The 19,452-nt window shown below is 39.9% G+C and overlaps 1 protein-coding gene across 1 annotated transcript in view; it reads right to left on the minus strand.

Annotated features, from left to right (window-relative positions):
• Window positions 1–991: 991 nt before the first annotated feature.
• Window positions 992–19,452, minus strand: part of PKP2 (plakophilin 2) — a 42,602-nt gene continuing 24,141 nt past the window's right edge. Inside the window, exons 6-13 of the mRNA XM_027711594.2 lie at window positions 18,770–18,947; window positions 11,398–11,515; window positions 9,740–9,901; window positions 8,716–8,889; window positions 7,995–8,148; window positions 6,056–6,245; window positions 5,034–5,121; window positions 992–3,542 (exon numbers count right to left, since the gene is read on the minus strand). Of these exons, the coding sequence (XP_027567395.2) occupies window positions 3,474–3,542; window positions 5,034–5,121; window positions 6,056–6,245; window positions 7,995–8,148; window positions 8,716–8,889; window positions 9,740–9,901; window positions 11,398–11,515; window positions 18,770–18,947 (1,133 nt within the window). The 3' untranslated portion in view covers window positions 992–3,473. The remainder of the gene's footprint in view (window positions 3,543–5,033; window positions 5,122–6,055; window positions 6,246–7,994; window positions 8,149–8,715; window positions 8,890–9,739; window positions 9,902–11,397; window positions 11,516–18,769; window positions 18,948–19,452) is intronic.

The raw sequence follows: 19,452 nt of genomic DNA on the forward strand, positions 1-19,452 counted from the left end.
ATTGCCTTCTGAGGATGAGCTTCCAGGCTAAGCAGTGGCCAGTGAAAGAGTTTGGGTTCTTGTATCGTGGCTTATGATGATGCCACTTCATCTCACCTGCAGTTTTCTGTGGGCCCAGAAGGGAAGATTGAACCTTTCTTACAAGATAGCATGTTCCTACTCAAAAGGAAAACCTCACAAAAAGAGCCAAGTAACCTAAAACCTCTGTTCATGTATAATATAATGCAATATTTTACATAGTTTAATTCTATTTAGGAAGGGAGGGAGAAGAAAAAGCAGTAATATTTAGATGCAATGACAGTAGGAAAAAAGGTAGGAGGATGAAATGAGGAAATGAATAACTAATTCTCTGGCAATGAATTAATGTCTATATTCTCTAGTATCTACTACCAAATTATCCATCCTGTTTAAGGATTTCTACTAAAACAATTCAGTGAAAGATGGTTGTACTGGGTTGTGGTTAAGACACAAGACAAGAGGACCTGGGGTCAATTCCTTATTAAGCCAAAGACACTTTGGGCACTGCTCAGTATGTTTAAATTCAAGGTTTCTCAGGAAAAGAGAAAGTGGGAATGTTCTATTTCTCAAGTCCGAGACTATGGTGAGAATGATTCTAACTATTTTTGAGATCTTCAGTGGCCCATGATGAAGTTTACTGACAAATACCAATTAAAGAGAGGTGAAAACAGAAGATGCTGGGTGGTTTGACAGATCAGCAACACCGGACAAAGAGACCCATAACATATCTTGAAAGTAAAAACAAATTATTTGCAGGAGCACTCTGATGCCAACGGGAGCATTACACAGCTTGTCTTCAGTAACACTGTCCCGCTGTAGAAAAGTCCAAGTCTCCAAACACAGATTTAATTTAAAAATGAATTTGCCCTTTTAAAGGAAGGGCTAAGGCTTGAAAATACATTTGCTGCATCCCAGCAAGTAGGTTCACTAATAACAAAAAAACCAAAGACAGATTTTTTGCATTAGAGAGAGCACTTTATTATTTCTCCGACTAACATGCTTTGTTTTCTTTGGAGACCTGCTGAAATGTTTTTGATTGCATACAAGTAGGAGATCAGTTGTAATAAGGCGTGTCTCTGTTTCTCATGTTGTTGCCTGGTCTGAGATACTTTGTAACTTTGGAACTTGCTTTGATTTTAAAGGGACACTATCATAGAATGAGAGAATCATTTAGGTTGAAAAAGACCTTTAAAATTACTGAATCGATAGAAACAACCCCAAAAGTTTGCATTCCTTTCATAAGGACATCTTACTGGGAGATAGTCATACTAAACAGGGTATTTAAAAGTACCCGGCATTGTTTGTTTTGTTTCTTTTAAATACCTTGTGAGTTTCACAGAACTAAACCAGTGCTTGAGTATTTCTAAAAACAGCTTTCCTGATCTTTAGACTGCAGTTCTTCATTCCCATGCTACTCTGTATTCAGGTTTACTCTTTGTATATTAATTTTGCCTACCACTTCTTTCTGGGCAGTAAAAGTAGACTTGTCCAGGTTTCCTGGTGTTTATTCAGTTGTGGCACATGCAATGTTACTTGGGTTAACAAGTTAGAAGAAAAACTTAGATTTTAATTGCCTGTTTTCTATCATATTTTAAAAAGTTATAAAAACAATTTCCTCAACATGAGGTGCTCTAAGTTCCCTTCCCCTGTGTTGTTTTTGGACCTGTAGTATTTTGAATATGACCTCTTAAAAAAAAATAGTATTTTTAAAACCTCCTTCTGGAATGCATTTGATTTGAGTTATTCAAAGCAAATGTGGAGGACTAACAGACCTATGAAAATGATCTGTGATGGGAAAACAGGGTTGTTTGCTTACCTCCCCAGGGCACATTCAGTTCTGGGTGCACGTGTGGGACTTTCTGGGAATCCTCTGAGAACAGTGTGCATCTACCAGCAGAATTTAGGTCCCTGATATCCATAAATATGTTTGGACACAACGCAACGTCACAGTCTATTGTCTTAGTTTCTGGTAGGAGCTAGACCTTTAGCCAGGAGTGTTGAAATGAAGAGGCCTGATGGCCTCCTCTGCATCAAAGGATTGCACATCTCCTTCTGGACAAGAACAGCTGTAATAGCTCCTATGCCAGCAGTTCGGAATGAGGGCACAGGACGGGCTCTGTTCAAGCGGCAAGGCTTAAAAATACGTATGAGAAAATCTCCATTGCCATAAAGGTAGTTCACCTCCCCTGATTTCAGAAGAGGAATGCCAGATAATGTCAGCTGACAACCCAATCCTCATCCTATTATATATTTATATATTAATCTCCTGTTGGTTTAATGGACAATTGAACTACTGGGTTTTTTTTGAGAAAAATCTGACTTATTGAAATCGCAAATGAGGTTTTTTTTAGTGCTTCTTTACCCTCTCTGAGCATCATATCATGGTAAGAGTTTTTAGGTGCTTAGGTTTTTTTTTTTCCTCCTGTTGCCTATTCCCACATGTGCAGACATAGTCCTAGTTATCACATTGCATGTAAGTGCTGTAGGGAGGATGATTATTTCATGTAAGAGAATATGGAGCAGGATCAGCATTCCTTAAGCAGCACAGAGCCTTACCTCTTGTGTGTGTGTCTATTACTTCAAAAACAAAGGCAAGATTCCACTCCCTTTACTATATATAATCAAAAGAATTATTTTGATATTGCAATTTTTTTAAAATAATCACTGAATCACCCGCAAATAACTTCCCCACCAACTAGTAAAGAATGATGGGCCCAAATTAAGCCTAAAGTTTCTGAAATGCAGTGTCTTAAACCTAGTGGTTCTAGTCAAAACCCCTTCTGGACAAAATTGCAAGAGCCACGTGAGGGAGGATGAGAGGAGAAAGAGATGATAATATCTATGTAAAATCAGTTTTGTTGCTGATGAAATCTCAAATGAGATTTCACTGGCTTAAGAACCAGTGAACCCATGAATACAAGCAATACAAAAATAATAATTTTAACTTCATTGGTGCTCTTATAATGCAGGCAGCGAAAGAGCTTCTTGTGCATACTCATGGAGTCTGGAGATTCTTATGTAGCTTGTGGGAAAAATAAGAGGGTGAAAGACTACTAAGTCCTGAGCAGTGCACTTGATGCTTATCCACTGTAGAAAACTATTTGTATAAAACAGTCTGAAAAGAATTTGCTGCCGATCAGCATTTCAAACTTCTCTGCATAGATCAAAGGCAGTCATCTGGAGCTCTGAGTAGTGGTAAACCTGGATGAAACTTCACCTCAGACATCTGAAGAATCCATCTTTGGTTATTCTTATATTGGTATATACAGTGACAACAAGGTGATTAGGACTAAAAACTCCAAAAAGCTACTCTCCGGTCACTCAAGCCTTTATATAAAATCACAATATCTTTTTTTCTGAGATACTTCCTGGTTCACAATGGCAACACCAACCATGTGAAGATAGTTATGTTAACTGATGTATGATCTCGTTTGTCTTCACTGGTATGTTCTGATTCAATCTCTCAGCGAGTTATAGGCTTTTGTGGTCCGGGTGTTGATGAAATCCGCCTTCTTAAAGTCAGCCTTTGGAATGAAAGAAACAGAATAATCCATTATCTTCAGGGCTGATTCTGCAAGGAAAGGGTGGGTTCAGCTGTCTAAAAGCTAGATATGGAGCCATGGTAGGGGTCTAGGCAGAGTCCTCTACAGTCACAGTCACATCTCCATTTAGTCTAGACAAGTGAGATGAATAATTGGAGTTGCTTAATTCTCTCCACTGACTGTACCAGAAGCCTGTTCTTCTAGCTCAGCTCTACAGACTGTGAGCTCTCAGGTGACTAATGACAGCTGAGATTAACGTTATCAGAACAAACAGTACAGGGCAACGCCAAAATTACTCAGGACTTTATCCATCCCATTGGATCAAGTAATTTCTGTTGCTTATTAGCCTGACTTGTCAAAAATATCTAGGCATTAGGTGGTCTGCAGTTTTCTGGTGTCTCTAGGGGACCTGATTTGCACAGGAACAACAAGTAATCTGAGTTTTGAAACTCAGGTCTGACAAATATGTCTTATAGGCATACCTAAACTACCAGTGACTTCAGAAAATTCATACCATATTGCTGTACAGTAAAGTCAGGAATGTAGTTGTAAAAAACCAGGGACAACAAAATGTAGTTAAGAATTTATATGGGTACAGTACCCTCATTCTTGAGCACAGATTTCTGGCTTGTGGGGAAGTAAACTGCTGAGTGTGATACAACACCGTTAAAGCATATTATGCTAAGTAACTTTCTTAGAGCAAATTTCAACATAAAATCTACAAAAAGAAACAGCCAACTAATAAATGCTGAATGCTACCTTGAGAACATGGAATAGTTTTAGGTTACAGGGAATTTTAGGTGACAGCTATGAACAGCAAACAAACAAGGATTGAAAACAGTTTGAAATGCAGGGTGAAGGTAGGTAGGTTGAATTCAATCAGCTGTGTACTGAAAAAGCGGTCACAGAGCTTCAGGGGAAAGAAAAAAAGGAAACTGGTTTGTTGTCTGACTCATGCTGGTCATTTCTTGTTTGATTTTTACTATGGCAGTAAATATTTGCCAACACCTTTCCCAGGCCCTAGTTTTCTGCCTACACGTGGGCTACCAGATCACACAAATAAGAAGAATAAAACTGCTCTGGTTTCAAAGCAGGAAGCTGCCTCGCCCTGCCTTTGCTTTTGCTGGCACTTTACACCCTCTGTGCCAGGTTGGTTCAGTCAGTGGTGGATGGTGACCTACTATGCATCACTTCTCACCATCTGACACTTCTGACAGGCAGCAGCAACAGTTTTCATAAACTTTGGCAGTGGATTTAAAACCACACAGGGAGGGAACATGAATGCAGATGAGCAAAAATTAAGGCCATGCATTACTCAGGCAGCATAAGTAATAGGAAAACCAAATTCAGAGACCACTTGAAATCCTATTGATTCTTAAATGTGTGGAATTGCTAAGGGCCCCAGAGGACAAATGAGAGAGTTCTAGGTCCAAAAGGACAGATTATGTGTTGTTGTTCTAACCTGGATCTTACCTTTTTGTAAGCGTTGTGGAGATCAGTATGTGACCACAGGGAGTAGAGGAGGACTGAAGCAGCCCTACTAGCTTTGCTGAACATGTTACTGCAATTTTGCAAAAAGAATGATAAAACATATTTCATATTTCAATTTCCATGTCATAATCACAGTGCATGTACAGACTTCAACAAATGTAACCTTGTAGCATTTGTCCTGTCTCTCTTTGCTCCTAAATGCTGCTTTCCTAGTCTTTAGGTATAATAGCATGTTTCATGCCATCCTGATCACTGAAACAAATGAAAGTACTTTGTAGGCTACATTTTAGAGCAGCCATCACACTATTAATTTTCAGTTGAGGAAAATACACTAAGCATAACAAGCATTTGAAAGAATCTTTCCAGTAGGTAAAATCTCTGGTTAGTTAAACAGGATTTAAACTACCTGAGGCCTCATGAAGCCTCCTTTATTGAGATTAATTTCCTCTTTCATTTTGTAAAGAGAGAGGAAGGCAAACAGCATCATTATTCATATTCTTAAAGCATTAATTATCTTTTGAGTAAATATTGATTGCATATGATTACTTATTAAAGAATGATTAAATTTTGAATCTATTCTCTAAAATGCTACCTTATAAATTATTTTTAAGTACAGGTCTATAAGTTTCATAAAATGTATCTCTGCACTTCATTCTAAAGTTTATCAGGACTGTGTTACAATCTACGGGAAAGACAGAAACTTTTTGGGTACAGATAAGATCTGATGGTCAGTCACTATATGTACCAGAACACAAATAATGTTGTGCAGTTATCTTCTGAGGAGTTACTTAAAATTCTGGAACATGGTCAACTTAGCTGAGGATGGAACAGTTGCAAGAGATGTTTCTTTATTTCCCAACATGTGCAATTCTATTCACATTGCTTGTTTAAGCTGTCCTGTACCTTGAGATGAAGTGTTTTTTCTCCCCAAGAGGCAGAGAGGTTGCAGCTTCTTTCTTGCCCAGGAAAAGAAGGAAGAGGGTAAGACTTCTCGACCACCTTACCTGTCATTCATGCTGATGGCAATAATCTTTGGCAGCCCATCAGCACTCAGGAGAAGCCGTGCATTGTGCGAGCTGCTCTGCGTCAGATTGTACAAGGTGTAGCAGATGGACGCTGTGGTTTCACAGGCAATGTCAGACCCTGGGACAGACTCGGAAAGTACTGCAACCAAATCAGGCAAAACTTCTCTAGCTACAGGTTGGAAGAGAGACAAGCAATTCCATTACCAACAGGTGCAGGTTTACGTAGGGGTCCTACCTTTTTCCTGCCATTCTCACCTAGCAGGGTGCTGTGTGCTCTCTCAACAGTCATGGTTTTGTACCTGCATTACATCCCCACAACTTGGGTTAGGCTGCATCCACACTAACTCAGACACTATGCAAGTTGCCTCATACACAATATATTAACGCCTCGTGTGCTGTAGTGAGGTCACCAGGCATGTGCCAGCAGCAGGCTGCCCCTTCCCAGGGAACCCTCTGTGTCCCAGAGGTAATCAGGGGTATAGTGATGCACAGCAAACTGAGAAAGGGTGACTGCAGCACAACTTTCTGAACCAGTGTGTAAGCTGTTTATTTAAGAATGACATCATATTCTGAAGTCCATCCCTACTAAAGAAACACCTCATCACTTTGACCAGACTGTTCATTCCTTCAGATGGGTGACAAGGTTCATGTATCAGGCAAAGCAATTATGTCAGAGATGATAGTCCATATTTTTCTCCATTAGTAAATCAAGAAAGGCAATTTTTAGAAAGCTTGATCAATTTAGACACATATCTAGAAAACAGTATGGCTTTCCAAATGTGCTTTGAACAAAGTTCTTTTAGGAATTTGACCTGAATTCACATATGTTTTCAGTCAATCACAAAGAATACATTTTCATGGAGAAAAGGTTCGCCTGAAATTCCCCCAGTTGTCTCTGCTATAGGTGAAGTAAGAAAATGACTGTGACTGTGCAAGATGAAGCATCTGTCTCCAAAGCTTTGTGCTATTCTATCTTTCCCACACTCTTTCATAAATTATTTTTTCTGATGAAATCTCAGCTTCTCATCAGTTTAATTTCTATTCTGTCTGGGAGATTCACTACTTGTAATTTTTAACACCATATGGATTATCCCTTCGAAATCAGCTCAACAACATGTTATAATATTTTCATTAATAGGGAATGTTCTCTAAGGATTAAACAGTGCCCAGGAGACTGTTCTGCAGAATTCTGGAGGTAATCTGCCCCATGAACCATCTGTATGCCTGTAATTTCCCCTTTTCCTTTGGTGGGAACACAGAAGAGGACAACAATTATGTGAATTCATTTTGTCCTATCAGTAGGAAAAAATTTCAAATACGCATTAAATTGAAATGAGAATACTCAGAATAGAAATGGTTTCTATTTAGAAATAAGATCCTTTAAAAAGACTGAATTATTTTTTCTATAGCATCTTCTAGCTTCCATTCTAATAAACATTTTGCGGGAAAACCGTGTGAGCTGCAAGCTTCCAATGTTTTGTGTCTAAATAGAAGGAAATATGACCTTTGCTAGAAGAATTAGACATGCACTGTGATTTCTAGCAAAGCATTACATAGCTGTGGCAGCACAGAAGCTGGCACTCACCTTCCTTTACCCTATTTTAAGCAGAAGAAAAACTCCCTCTCCAAATCTGCACAGATTCTACTTCCATTATGTATTTTTAAAAATAGCACCAATGGAAGTACCTGACGAGGAATACACAATATAGAGAAAACTTGAGGTTAAAGTCCTCCTTAGGCAGAACTCTTTATTTTAAACCCCGTAAAATGGCTGCAAGTATCTGGCGTAAAGATCTACTCAACTCACACGGATCAGGGTTTTTTTGGGGCATTTCTTTTTTTTTTTTTTTTTAAGGAAGGAAACTTGAAGGCAAAGAGAGCAGAGAGCGCCCAAGAGACAATGCCAGTCTTTGCTCACCTATATCGTTTTGCAGAGAGGTGTTGCGAGACAAGTTCCTGAGCAGTGACACTGCTGTCTTCTTTACTGCAGGGTGACTTACATGCAGCATAGTTCGGATGCTTGGAAGGCCATTTGCCTTTTGAACAACAGTCCGGGCCACCGCAAACGGCATCTGTTAAAGGGCACGTGGCAGTACTGTGTCATTACCGTGAATGTATGGCCTCATAAAAACTCACACGCAGAGGGTTCTCTACATCACGTTAAGCACGTTTAAAATAGTTTAAATTCAGAGCTACATATCAGCTGCAATGGAAAAGGAAAGTTTTGAGCCCTCTTTCTCCCATGTGCTCTTTGGCCAGTTCCTCAGAGTCATTATCTTCTTCACAAAAGTGATCTGCTGTTGTGTCAGAGCCTTCCGCTCCCCACGGGAGTACGTTCCACAACATGACTTTTTCGGTGCTTTTAACATCTGCTCATCCCTCCCATTGTGTAATGAATTAGCAAATTCCACACATGGAGATGTGCACAGAGTGAGAAGAAGCAGGGCCCGTGTTTGCCAAGCAAGAAAACACTACAAAGCTGGTTGTGACTTTCCCTTCAATGTTCTTCAATTTCCTTGAAGATGTCAGTGAGACAGCGTTATTTGAGCTCAGGGCAGTGGGCATGTTGCACTGCAGCCCTGAACTCTATTCGTTCACATTAAGAACTAAATGATCAGAAAAATATAATGCTGACTTACGGGTCCGGTGCCAGCTGTGAGGTTCTGAAGAGCTCCCAGGGATGCTTCCTGGGTGTAGTTTCTGGTGCTCTTCGCTATTAAGGAGAGATATATCCTAATCAGTGTAGAATGCCAGAGAGATTCAACACCTTTGGGATTGCTCTTTTCCTCAGGTAGAGGGGTGTCCTGGTGCTTCTAAACATGTAAACAGATCAAGCCTTTAAAAACAGCGACCTTACATGACTTAATGCATCACAAGCTAAACTAGCCATTTTGTAACTCTCTATGACCAGGTTATTTGCAGACTGTCAAGTTGTGAGCTCATATAATAATGTGTAAAATTTCAGTATTTAATGATACTGGCCACTCAATCAAAATAAAAGGAGATAGGTATGGGGGAAGCAACTCTCTCAGCAACTGATGTTAGGGGCTGAGACCAAGGAGAAACAGAAACGGACAGCTTGTTGTACTGTGGGTGGAGCAGGAGAAGGCACAACACGTTCCAGCAAAACCAAGGGATGGGGAAGGGTTATCAATCTTTTTTATGTTGCATTTGCCATCCCTTAGTACTGTTTTCCCTCCAACTATTCCCAGTTGTCAGAATATTAGTGATCTGTACCACATGGCATTGAAAAGAAGAGGTCCTGAGATAGCCCAAACCCCAGCAAGTCATGGAAGTGGCAAGTCATTCTGTGCTGGTTTCACTGGTGAAAAAACCATCACAACACCCACTCACTGGGAGGGCACTTGCACAATTGCTGTACATGGCACAGATATGACTTAGATCCATCAGAGGGGATGAAACCGAGTGGCAGTGTTCCTCAGCTAATGGAACAGTGTTTTTTATATGTCAGTGTCACCAGTAGCAGCCGGAAGAGATAATTGGTGTCAAGTAGGACTATCAATAAATTTGCATTTCTGGGGCAAGTAAGTGTCATGCTATTGGACACATCAATAACAGACTGTTAGGTAGATTACAGTGTTATTCTCCAGAGGTTACTACAACTGATTAACCAAATGAGATGTAACTAAACATGCACTTTACCTCTTTTACTTTTCTGCTCCGTGTTCCAAAACAGCCTGGTGTTTTATCATTGTTAGAAATATTTCTTCTTTGCATATATATGCTCTGGGCATAGCTCTCAGGGAGCTCTATCTCTAGCTGGTAGGAAAGATTGTGAAGAATGCACACACAGTTTTCTGTGGCCTAAAATAACAAAAGAACAGAAATTGAAAGATTTGGCATGCATTGAAGGGACATGTATAGACATGGGAAGAGCTTTCGGTTTTGGATCTTCAACAACTAACTGCAGAGCTTCTAATGCCTTATGGAAGAGCTGGGCTTCATGCCAGTGATCCACAAGACTGCATTTACGCTGATAAATTAAACATGCCCTGGGATGTTCCCGAGCACTGAGGCCAGCTGGCACACAGGGCTTGCATTCAGAGTGGGGTGCATGCCTGCTGGAAATGGTCCTGGGACATTATAATTCCTGAATTGTGCCTGGGAAGTGTTTGGGCGAGTGCTATTTGACACAGACCAGAAGTGTGCCAAGAAATGTTTAAGAGCTTAAGAGTAAAGATGATCATGTACAAACCCTGCTGTAGCATCAGCAAAAGGAAAGCTTTGTATCTTTCCCAAGGAGGAAGTTTTTTTTTCTGTGGTAGAATGCCTTTTTAAATAAGATGTTCCTTTCTGAACACAGCTAAGGTCAGGTATACAATTTCTGAGTGATGAGTCTATGGCAAATGGCTTTATTACCAGCTCCTCCTTTTTTGAAAGTAAAAAAGGAATAAGCGGTTTTAAGACAGAATGCAACAAGGAGCTATTGGCACAAGTGTAATGTGCTGGATTCTCCCTGAAGCTAATGGCACTAAATACAAGGAGATGCTCAAGCAACTAATCCTAGAATAGAGCTGTAAATGTGCAGTAATTACCACTACATGGCACAAGTTACAGCAGGCACACTAGAAGTGCCTCGCAGGCTTCAGATAACTTTGTCATAAGTGAAGGTTGGTCTTCTCACCCAGCTTCACCCAGCTAAAAGACAAGCATCTAGTCTAGGCTGTGTTCAGGATTCATCTGCAGTCAGCGGTGGGAGGAAGAGAATGAGATAAACTGGCGTCTAGAGGTGCCCGTGTCCTTGTAGTTACTGGCTTAGGTGGCAAGTATAACTTCTAAAAAACACTTAGGAAAATTAATTCCATTCTAAATGATGCAAGCTCCTTAATTACACTACCACCGAAAGGGATTTAGGTTCTTCGTTTCCTAAGGGGTATTTAGCATTAAATATACAGGTGAGTAACCAGATTAATTTTTTAAGCTTCTAGCGAGCTAGCTCCCTGAGGCAACTGAAAAGGTAACATCTGACTCTTTTGTGCCTTAGTATCTCTGACAGCTGTGACTTTATCTCACTTTTTAAAAAAAGACAGAATTTTCTACCTTTCTCTCTGATGATTCCAAAAATGCTTTCCCAGTGCTAAGGTACTATTCTTTTAGATAGCAGGATAAAAATACTTCAAAAAGCTTCTTACTGGACTTTCACCTTTGGTGGCAATTTTAAAAGCCCTGGAAACAAGTTTGGCAGTTATATCACAACAGTTTCTGAACACTGGTTTCTAAACAACAACAACAACAACAACAACAACAAATAATCACTTAGCAATTTCCCCCAGGAAAACACTTTTCATCTCGAAGAGTACCTTGTCATTAGGCTCATGGTCTGCAATAGCTCCTTGGATATAATACACAAGAGAATCAATCAAGCCATTACATTCTCTCATCTTTTTCCTTCCTTCTGGGCCGGCAGAGCTCATGTTTCTGTGCAGGAAGGAATATGTTGGTGAGAAGAGATTTAGTCAAAGATGTTTTTTTGTGCTACTCTGACAAACTTTTCCAGCTAAATCTTAAAATCACTGAAATTTAGGTTGACTGCTTCCTTTCTTCAGGGCTGTAAGACAATCTGAGCCTCTTCTAAATAAAACTTTCACTTCAGCATACTCCCAGACAAAAGCAAACACTCCAGGAAAACAAACCATGTGTTTGGATAGATAAGGTAAGATCTGACTCCAATTTTCATCTCAAAGTTGAGTTAAATCTTTATAAACAAACCTGAACAAAAAAACCTGGACTTTTTTTCATTATTCCATTTTAAGTTATATTTTTAATATTTAGGATGGTGCCTATGTCAAAATAACAGAGGAACAATAGCTGTAAAAATTTCCATGCACACAAATGTCCTTTAGCAATTTACCTACACCAAACCGGTTCTTGATCCAAGATAACTCATCAACAGGCACTTGTTCTGAGAGTTTTAGCAACATCTCTGCATTAACATGAGAAGAAAACCGATGTCACTTACAGGGCTACATTCACATGGCAGTTCAGGTGCGCGTGGAAATTCTCCAGGGGGAAATGCTATTGGGTAGGAGGGGATTTGAATGCAGCCAGACTGGCAGGCTGGAGCAGCAGCCTGGCCCCACTGCTGGGCAAGAGGCTGCGGATGAATGGTGAGGCGGCTGCCAGAGCAGCAGTGGGAGACAGGGAAGAGGAGAAAACTGTACTGTGCTCAGCTGATTCCCAGCTTCCCAGAGAAGCTGCTGGCATCTAAGCAGGTAAAAGCTGAAGCCAGTAGAAGCTTCTCAGTCCGAGAGGGAAATGCAAGATTCCTTCTGCAGATGCCTCATGCTGTTCTATCACAGTGGCTCAGACACTGCTCTGCAGGTTTTCTGCCTCCTACACACCCAAAAGAAGGCAGTTTGCCTGGCTTTCAAGTAACAGTCTCTGTGCTTTGTAGTAACCCAAGTGCACCTTGAAAACGAATTACAAAAGTGATTTAAAAACTCTTGAAAACCCAAACACACGCTTGCTGCTTGAAGCTTGGCTCTAAATAAGATACTGATTTCCAGGGAAGTAACAACACATTCTGTTGTGTAATTACTTTTACAACTCAACAAGGTCTGAATTATGGAATGCTGGAATTATAAACCTAGGCCTCATTATTTTGGACTCCTGCAGCTCTGCTGGCCAAAAGACTGCACATTACAGCTTCTTAGTTTGAAATAGCATTAAATATAACCCAACCTTAGCATCCATCAAAACTGGAGAGGGACATGTTTCTTTAGATAGTTTCAGGTTGCTTATTTTGCATGCTTACTTTACCCATCAGAAATCACAGTGTTTATTATTTTAGTAATGACAAAGCCAGTAAGGTACAGCTTTAAACTTTCCTGTGGATTATGACTGTAAAATGAATGTAGCATTTTATACATTGTCATTTCACTTCTACTGTTTTCTTCCCCCCTGGAAAGTACATGCTCAGATTAAATACTAATGCACTGTAATTAGAATTTTACTTTAGGTCATAATGTTAACAATGTCTCTACCTATGAGTTCATTTATTCTCTCAGGAAATTATGTATCACATAATCAATATTCAGATTCCTCAATATGGCCTACTATAGACATCACTTTGAAATTTAATTTTACCTATATATGTCACATTTGAGGCATGTCACCCATTCATATGTTTATGGTTATGCTGACAGAAATGTACATGTTATAGCCCTTCTAGCACATAGCAAAAATAGTTCCTGAGGCACAGAGACTAAAAATACTGTTAAAGATAAGTGTGGAATTTCCCTCACCAAAGACACTTCAGCTGATGCAGTATTTAGCTTTGTCCCAGTACATCATTCTAAAACCCCCTGAACTTTTTACAACTGATCGTGCTGAATGCTTGTGCAAGGAGTGGCTGTGCCCTGGACTTGCTGTTTTAGTATGAATATAGTGAGGGAAACAGCTTTTATAGCTCAGGAGGCGGAGAAGAACCTGAACTGAGGGCACTGTCCTGTTCTGCAAAGGAAATTAATTACCAGATTCTGTTTCATTAAGAAGTTGATGCTCAACTGTTCATCCAGCAATAGATATCAGTGCATGTCTGTGTGCATGTCTGTACACACATGGCCACTCCATTCTCCACCTTTCCCTGTTTTCTTATCACCACAGCATGGGCCAGGAAGGGAAGAGCTCCTGCTCTCCCACTCACCCAAACACAGCTGTAACCACCTTACTCTAAATAGGGTCAGAGAAGAGCATTTCAGCCAAAACCTCAGTTGATAGCTTCAGTTTGTTTGCTAATTGAAGCTTGAGAAATTCCAGGAAATAAAAATGCTATTAGATTGGGAAGGAAAAAAAATGTTTCTGAGAAGTGTCACAGAAATGTAAACGAAAAAAAAATTATTTTTTAAACAATGGCGACATTTTGCTTAGAAAATTTCAAAACTGACTTGGCTTCCCAAGATTTGAGGTTCCTGACAACTGGAACAGCTCCTTCTGAGCTCAGGAGCTGGACTTTATTATAGTGGAATTGCTGGAGGCCCTGAAATACTCAGTACTTGGGCAATTGTCATGGTTGGGCTGGAAGGTCGGAAACCTTCAAGTCTGCTATGCAAATTTGTTTTATTTGCATTTTATCAAAAGTGCTCTGATATAAACAGATCCATGAAGCAAGGAACAGCTGGAGTAAAAATCAAGAGTCTTCTCATAGAAAAGCTCTTCTGCTACCCAGTTTGTGATATTTCAACCCTGCATTGGTATTCAAGGGCTGGGACAGTGTAGCATGAGGAGAATACAGCCTTAGGGAGATTGGTGCTTGCAGGGATGGTCTCTTTAAATGACTCAGAACTTACACTTTGGCATCACCTAACTATCAAAAACCTCTGACTTTTGGCATGCTCAAATGTGGTAATCCTGGTGACATGCTCAAACTATACCACATGCTAATGTGGATGCATTTTGTCTATCTATGTGCCTTATTTATCTCATCTTACATTTGCTGCTTCTGTTCTCTCTTGCTCACACATGGTGCAACTATATCTGTAATCAAAATAGCTGTTTGCCCATGTTCTTGTAGCATTTGGGGAGGATCAGCTAATTCCCTACTGGGAAATACAATTTTGATCCAGAGATGTGAGGTGAATACAAAGAAATGTGACATAGTAAAATCAAGCATGACTTTGAAAGAAACAGAATGATGGTAATATATGTTCAATTAGCTTGCAAATGGCACCAAATGAAAGGGATACTCCCTTTAAGCCAACACTGAGTCATACACCGACTGTTGGAAAAGGTTTTTGAACTGCTGTGAATGATCCACATAACTGATAAGAAGAGGGATTTTGCTCCTGGGACTCATTCAATTACCAGACAACGATTTCCTGGAGTAGTTTGGGAAATTCTATTCTCTGCATGCCTTACACAGTTCAAAAATCCATCAAGGAGGGAAAGGTATCTAGGATCTACTCAGTCACCAGAGGCGCCAAGCTGCAAGATGCTTGCTGGAAATAACAAAATTCCTTTTAGGAATTGGGGGAGCAGATAAACTGAAGAGGAGGCAAGAGAAGATAAGAATGGATGGAAATAAACTTCAAGGAGTAGCAATGCTATGCAAGAGGCCTTGGTTCAAAGACTTGTTATCATCAGTCATTTGTTTTACGTTCTCTCTTAGAAGCTTCCATTACAGGTTTGAGCTGCCATCACACTTTTCAACACATGGTGAGAGCTTTGGCTTCCCTTCTCTCAGGAGCAAATGGAAGAAGATGTTTATGCAGCCTCTTGGTCTAAAGTATAATGATACTACTTCCTCCAAATACAGCTTTACACTGTCCTTGTGGGTCACTGTGTAATTCAAAACAGAAGCTGAAACAAGAGCTGGGATAGACAAAGTGTCAAAAATAATAATGAAAAAGGAAGCATTACTTTTATTTAACTGGTTGGGGAACCAGTAACAGAGAGGATAGCTGACTTTTCTGGAGACAGTTGTCTAGAAAGATTTGAAGAATTAGAATACAAAGGGGCACCAGATGCTTCAGTTCCAGAGCAATTAAACAAGAGGGCTCTGCAATGAAGTACAGCAGTTGTGACTCCGAGCTCCAACACTTAAATGAAATGTTTTGCAGGAGGAAATGTGATGACTAAACATAAATTTGGGGAAGTTCAGCATTGCAGAACTTTTGGGAACAGGTATTTCAAGATAAAAATGGAACAAGATCATGTCTGTAATAGTCCTGTAGATAGGGTTTTTTTTGTTGTTTTCTTTACTTGTTCAGTTTATTGTCAGCCAACCAGTGAAGTCTGTTCATTTGGTTTACTCTGCCTGTTCAGGGCACAGTGCTTTTTATCATATTTCACAACTGAACAATACTATTTCTTATTCTAACTGCTAGTGTGGAATTCTGTGGCGTACCCAGCGTCTTTTTACTATGTTAAGTTTTGTGACCTGCAATTTCTGTGAAGCTTTGCTTCTGACACGGTTTTAAGACAAAACACAGACCTGGAGAAAGGGATTAACAAATCCTTCTAACGTCAGACTTCCTTATCAGTGACTGCAAACACTGACACAGGCAGCCAAGATTCAGGACTCCACAATACTTCTGGCAATAACTGGTTAGCAGGACAGGGATTGGTCTGCTCATTCACTCATTCCAGTGTTTGAAAGTATCTGCAATATTATCTGCTAGAGTGGATTCACTTCTGAACTTTTGTCAAGGAGGATGAAGAGAGCTGTGATTTATGAGTTGGTAACTGTGTGGCACAGTGCATACACCCACACCATATGCCAGTGTTAGATTTGGACTGTGGGTGTCCCCTTCAGTCCATAGGTGTATGTAAATTTTTGAAAATAAGTTTTGGCATTCTCCTATAGCTAAGTACTGTACTATGCATAATGTATTGCACTTCAAAGTACTATTTTTACCCTGTAATAGAAGCTGCAGGCTATAGACTTTATCAGCATGCACAACAAACATGTTAGTATTACAAAAGGGAAGACTAATTACAGATTTATATTTTGGCAAATAAATATACTCTTCAAACATCTTCATTAGCAACATCACTCCCTCAGTGCACAGTTTTATTACTTTGTGTATGCTCTTTTTTTAGTTTTCAGCATTTATTCATGCAGAGATTAATTTTTAATTAATACATAAGGAAGGAATACTTCTAGTGACCTAATCTGGGAGGGGCGTCCATTTCCAATAAAGAGATGCAAACTGATTAATCTTAAAAATCTCAGCTATTTGGCCTGTACAAATATGATAAGCCTCGTTAAAAACTCTTCTGTGCCAGAAACTAATTCCGTGCTGCAATCCTGCAGATCTCCATTACCTGGGAATTTTTGAGCCCTTCTTGTTCTAATCATAATTTTGTTGAAGCTCTTAAAAATGAGGACTAGAATATGGACATCATATTTATAAGATGGTAATTCATCTTTGAGCACCTAGATAAGGGCAGTTTAACAGAGTTTTCATTAAACCTGCAGAGCTCACTGCAGCTCTGGAGCAGCCTCAAGCACTGACTTTTCTGTACACAGTAAGGTAAGCCCAGAATCTAATTTGAAAGAACTCAGCTACTGTTATGCCTTATTTGTCACATAACAACTTGTATCAAGCTGCTGAAACAATCTCAGACAAAGCAATACAGGGCTAAACCTGAGAATGATCCTTTGTCCACATCGGCTGGCTCATAGGGAAGAGACAGTTCCAGAGTCCAAATGCAGGACAGGAGCAGCCAGACTGTTTCTGGATAAATGCATCCTGGGCTAAGCAATATGAAAAAAGACATTTCCTAAACACCACCAGCATTAGCTAGAGAGATTTTATTATGGGTGGTTAATGTTTCTTTTTATTTGCTTTTGAGCCATCATAGTAAATAAAAGTTAATTATTACTTAGAGATGAACTTAATTAGTAGCTAGTGGGCTGACAGGAGTTCCTACAGGAAAAGGTGCCTTATTGTTGAGTATTTTGTATAGCTAACAATTCATCTGTCTTCTGAAACCACATGAGTCAGGCACAGAGCTGTTTACACAGTAAAAATTAATGCCATATATATACAACTAATATGCTATAGGACACGTTAGCATAGCAGGAATGTGTGAGGCAAAACTGGGCAGCTTCCCAAGCCTCTAAATTTCAAACTTTATTCCTTGTACTATACTAGAAGGTGTGTAAAACTCAGGCCATGCCCTTGCACTTGTACTTTACTCCTCTAAGCAGCTCAAACTGCCCTTTCATACATTTTTGAAATGTGTAAACAAAAGGCATGCATCTCTGATGCTCATGAGTGTACTCAACATGCAATGACTTTAAACTCACAAACACAAAGAGCCCCAGTTCTATAGGCTGTTATTTTTAATGGTGTTTTTATTGAAGATGTGATTTTTATCCATCAGCCATTTAGGGGTGTGTTCACTGAGGCCTTTGGTATTTCTCTGTAGTAAATGCTACTGTGTTCATGAGCCTATTAGCTGATTGTAGTAGTAAATACACAGCTGCAAATCTATTCATTCACTCCATGGCTGCAACTTGCTTGAACTTGTGCAAAAGGTTGGACAGGGCTTACCATGGTTTAACAAATGGCTTTTCCTTAATTTAAATAACTTTCTAGTCAGTTTAAGTATAGATTATGATATGTCAAAGTAAGCATCTTTGGCAGCAGCTGAAAACTGAAGACTTTTATGTGCTTCTAGGTACCAAGTCTCTTTTCCAAGTCATCTGTTTAGATGAGAAGGGATTGCGACTTGAGAGGAACTCTGTGCATTTATCCAAAGGGTCCTTGGAGATGCTAATGAATGTAACTATTAGTCAAGGTTTATATGCAGAGTAGAAAAAAAGACTGACTTGGCCACTGCTGAGCATGTTCTGCTCACTAGTCAAAGGAGTGCTCCCATGCCTGGTAGCATTTAGCAGGTATTGCAGCAGGTGAGCAAAACATACTCAGCAGAACTGTCACAAAATAATGGTCCCATTAATAACCAATAATGCTGTAGATGAGGATAACTTTCTCAGTCTCTCGAAAGAAAATTTCAGATACACAGGCACTTCAACTGTCCCACCAAAGATCTATGATACCAGAACTAATAATTCAAATATGTTAGTCTTTTGGTAGTCCAAATGGCACTTATAGGGCTATACAACAGTAAAGTGCATCAAAATTAAAAACAAGGAAAAAAATAAGTGTGCAGGCCTGTTTTATCATCACTATTGCTTTGGGTAGTTGTAGATTGAGTGCTCACCTCAAGCATCCTGTGGCATTGTAGAAGATATCAGGGTCAGGTAAAACACTTGACTTCGGGTAATCTCGATCTGGCCAGCCTGAGTAAGGGATGAGGACAGCTTCAGTCAACGTCTGCAGGGCTTCTCTAATCAACAGGTGCTTCAGCTGGTCATTAGAGGACAAATTCCACAACAAACCTGTAATATCCAAAATAAAATCATAGAGGCAAAAAGACTCCGCTGCAGTTTGAAAGACTTAAAGTCCTTGAAGTTAAAAGGTAAAGAAGCCTGACTGACACTTGACATTCTGACGAGGAGCAGAATGGGTTGGTAAGTATTCACCAGCCCTGATCTGAGGACAGGGAAATGGGGCAAAAAAGGGGGCACAGTTATCCATGTGATTGAAGGAAAAATCTCTGCACAGTCAGTCTGATGCCCAACCGTGAAGTGCAGTTTCCCATGGCTCCGCATTGCTCACCTGCAGCAATCATCTTCTCTATTACCAAAGCAGTACAAGCTAAACAGAGATAACAACACCACCATCAGTGATCATCCTCCACAGTTCCAGGGAGGAATTTGTCCATTCTGGATGCCTGGTAGAACTAGTTGCACTTCCAAGTACCAAGTAAAGACCAATGAGTGGGAGAATAAACTCGTATGCAAAAGGGATTGTGATGGGAAGTACAGAGATTGAGTTCACAGG

The sequence above is a fragment of the Pipra filicauda genome, unplaced genomic scaffold (assembly GCF_003945595.2).
Source record: "Pipra filicauda isolate LSUMZ 115617 unplaced genomic scaffold, ASM394559v2 scaffold2_size9829703_pilon, whole genome shotgun sequence".
Lineage (NCBI taxonomy): Eukaryota > Metazoa > Chordata > Aves > Passeriformes > Pipridae > Pipra > Pipra filicauda.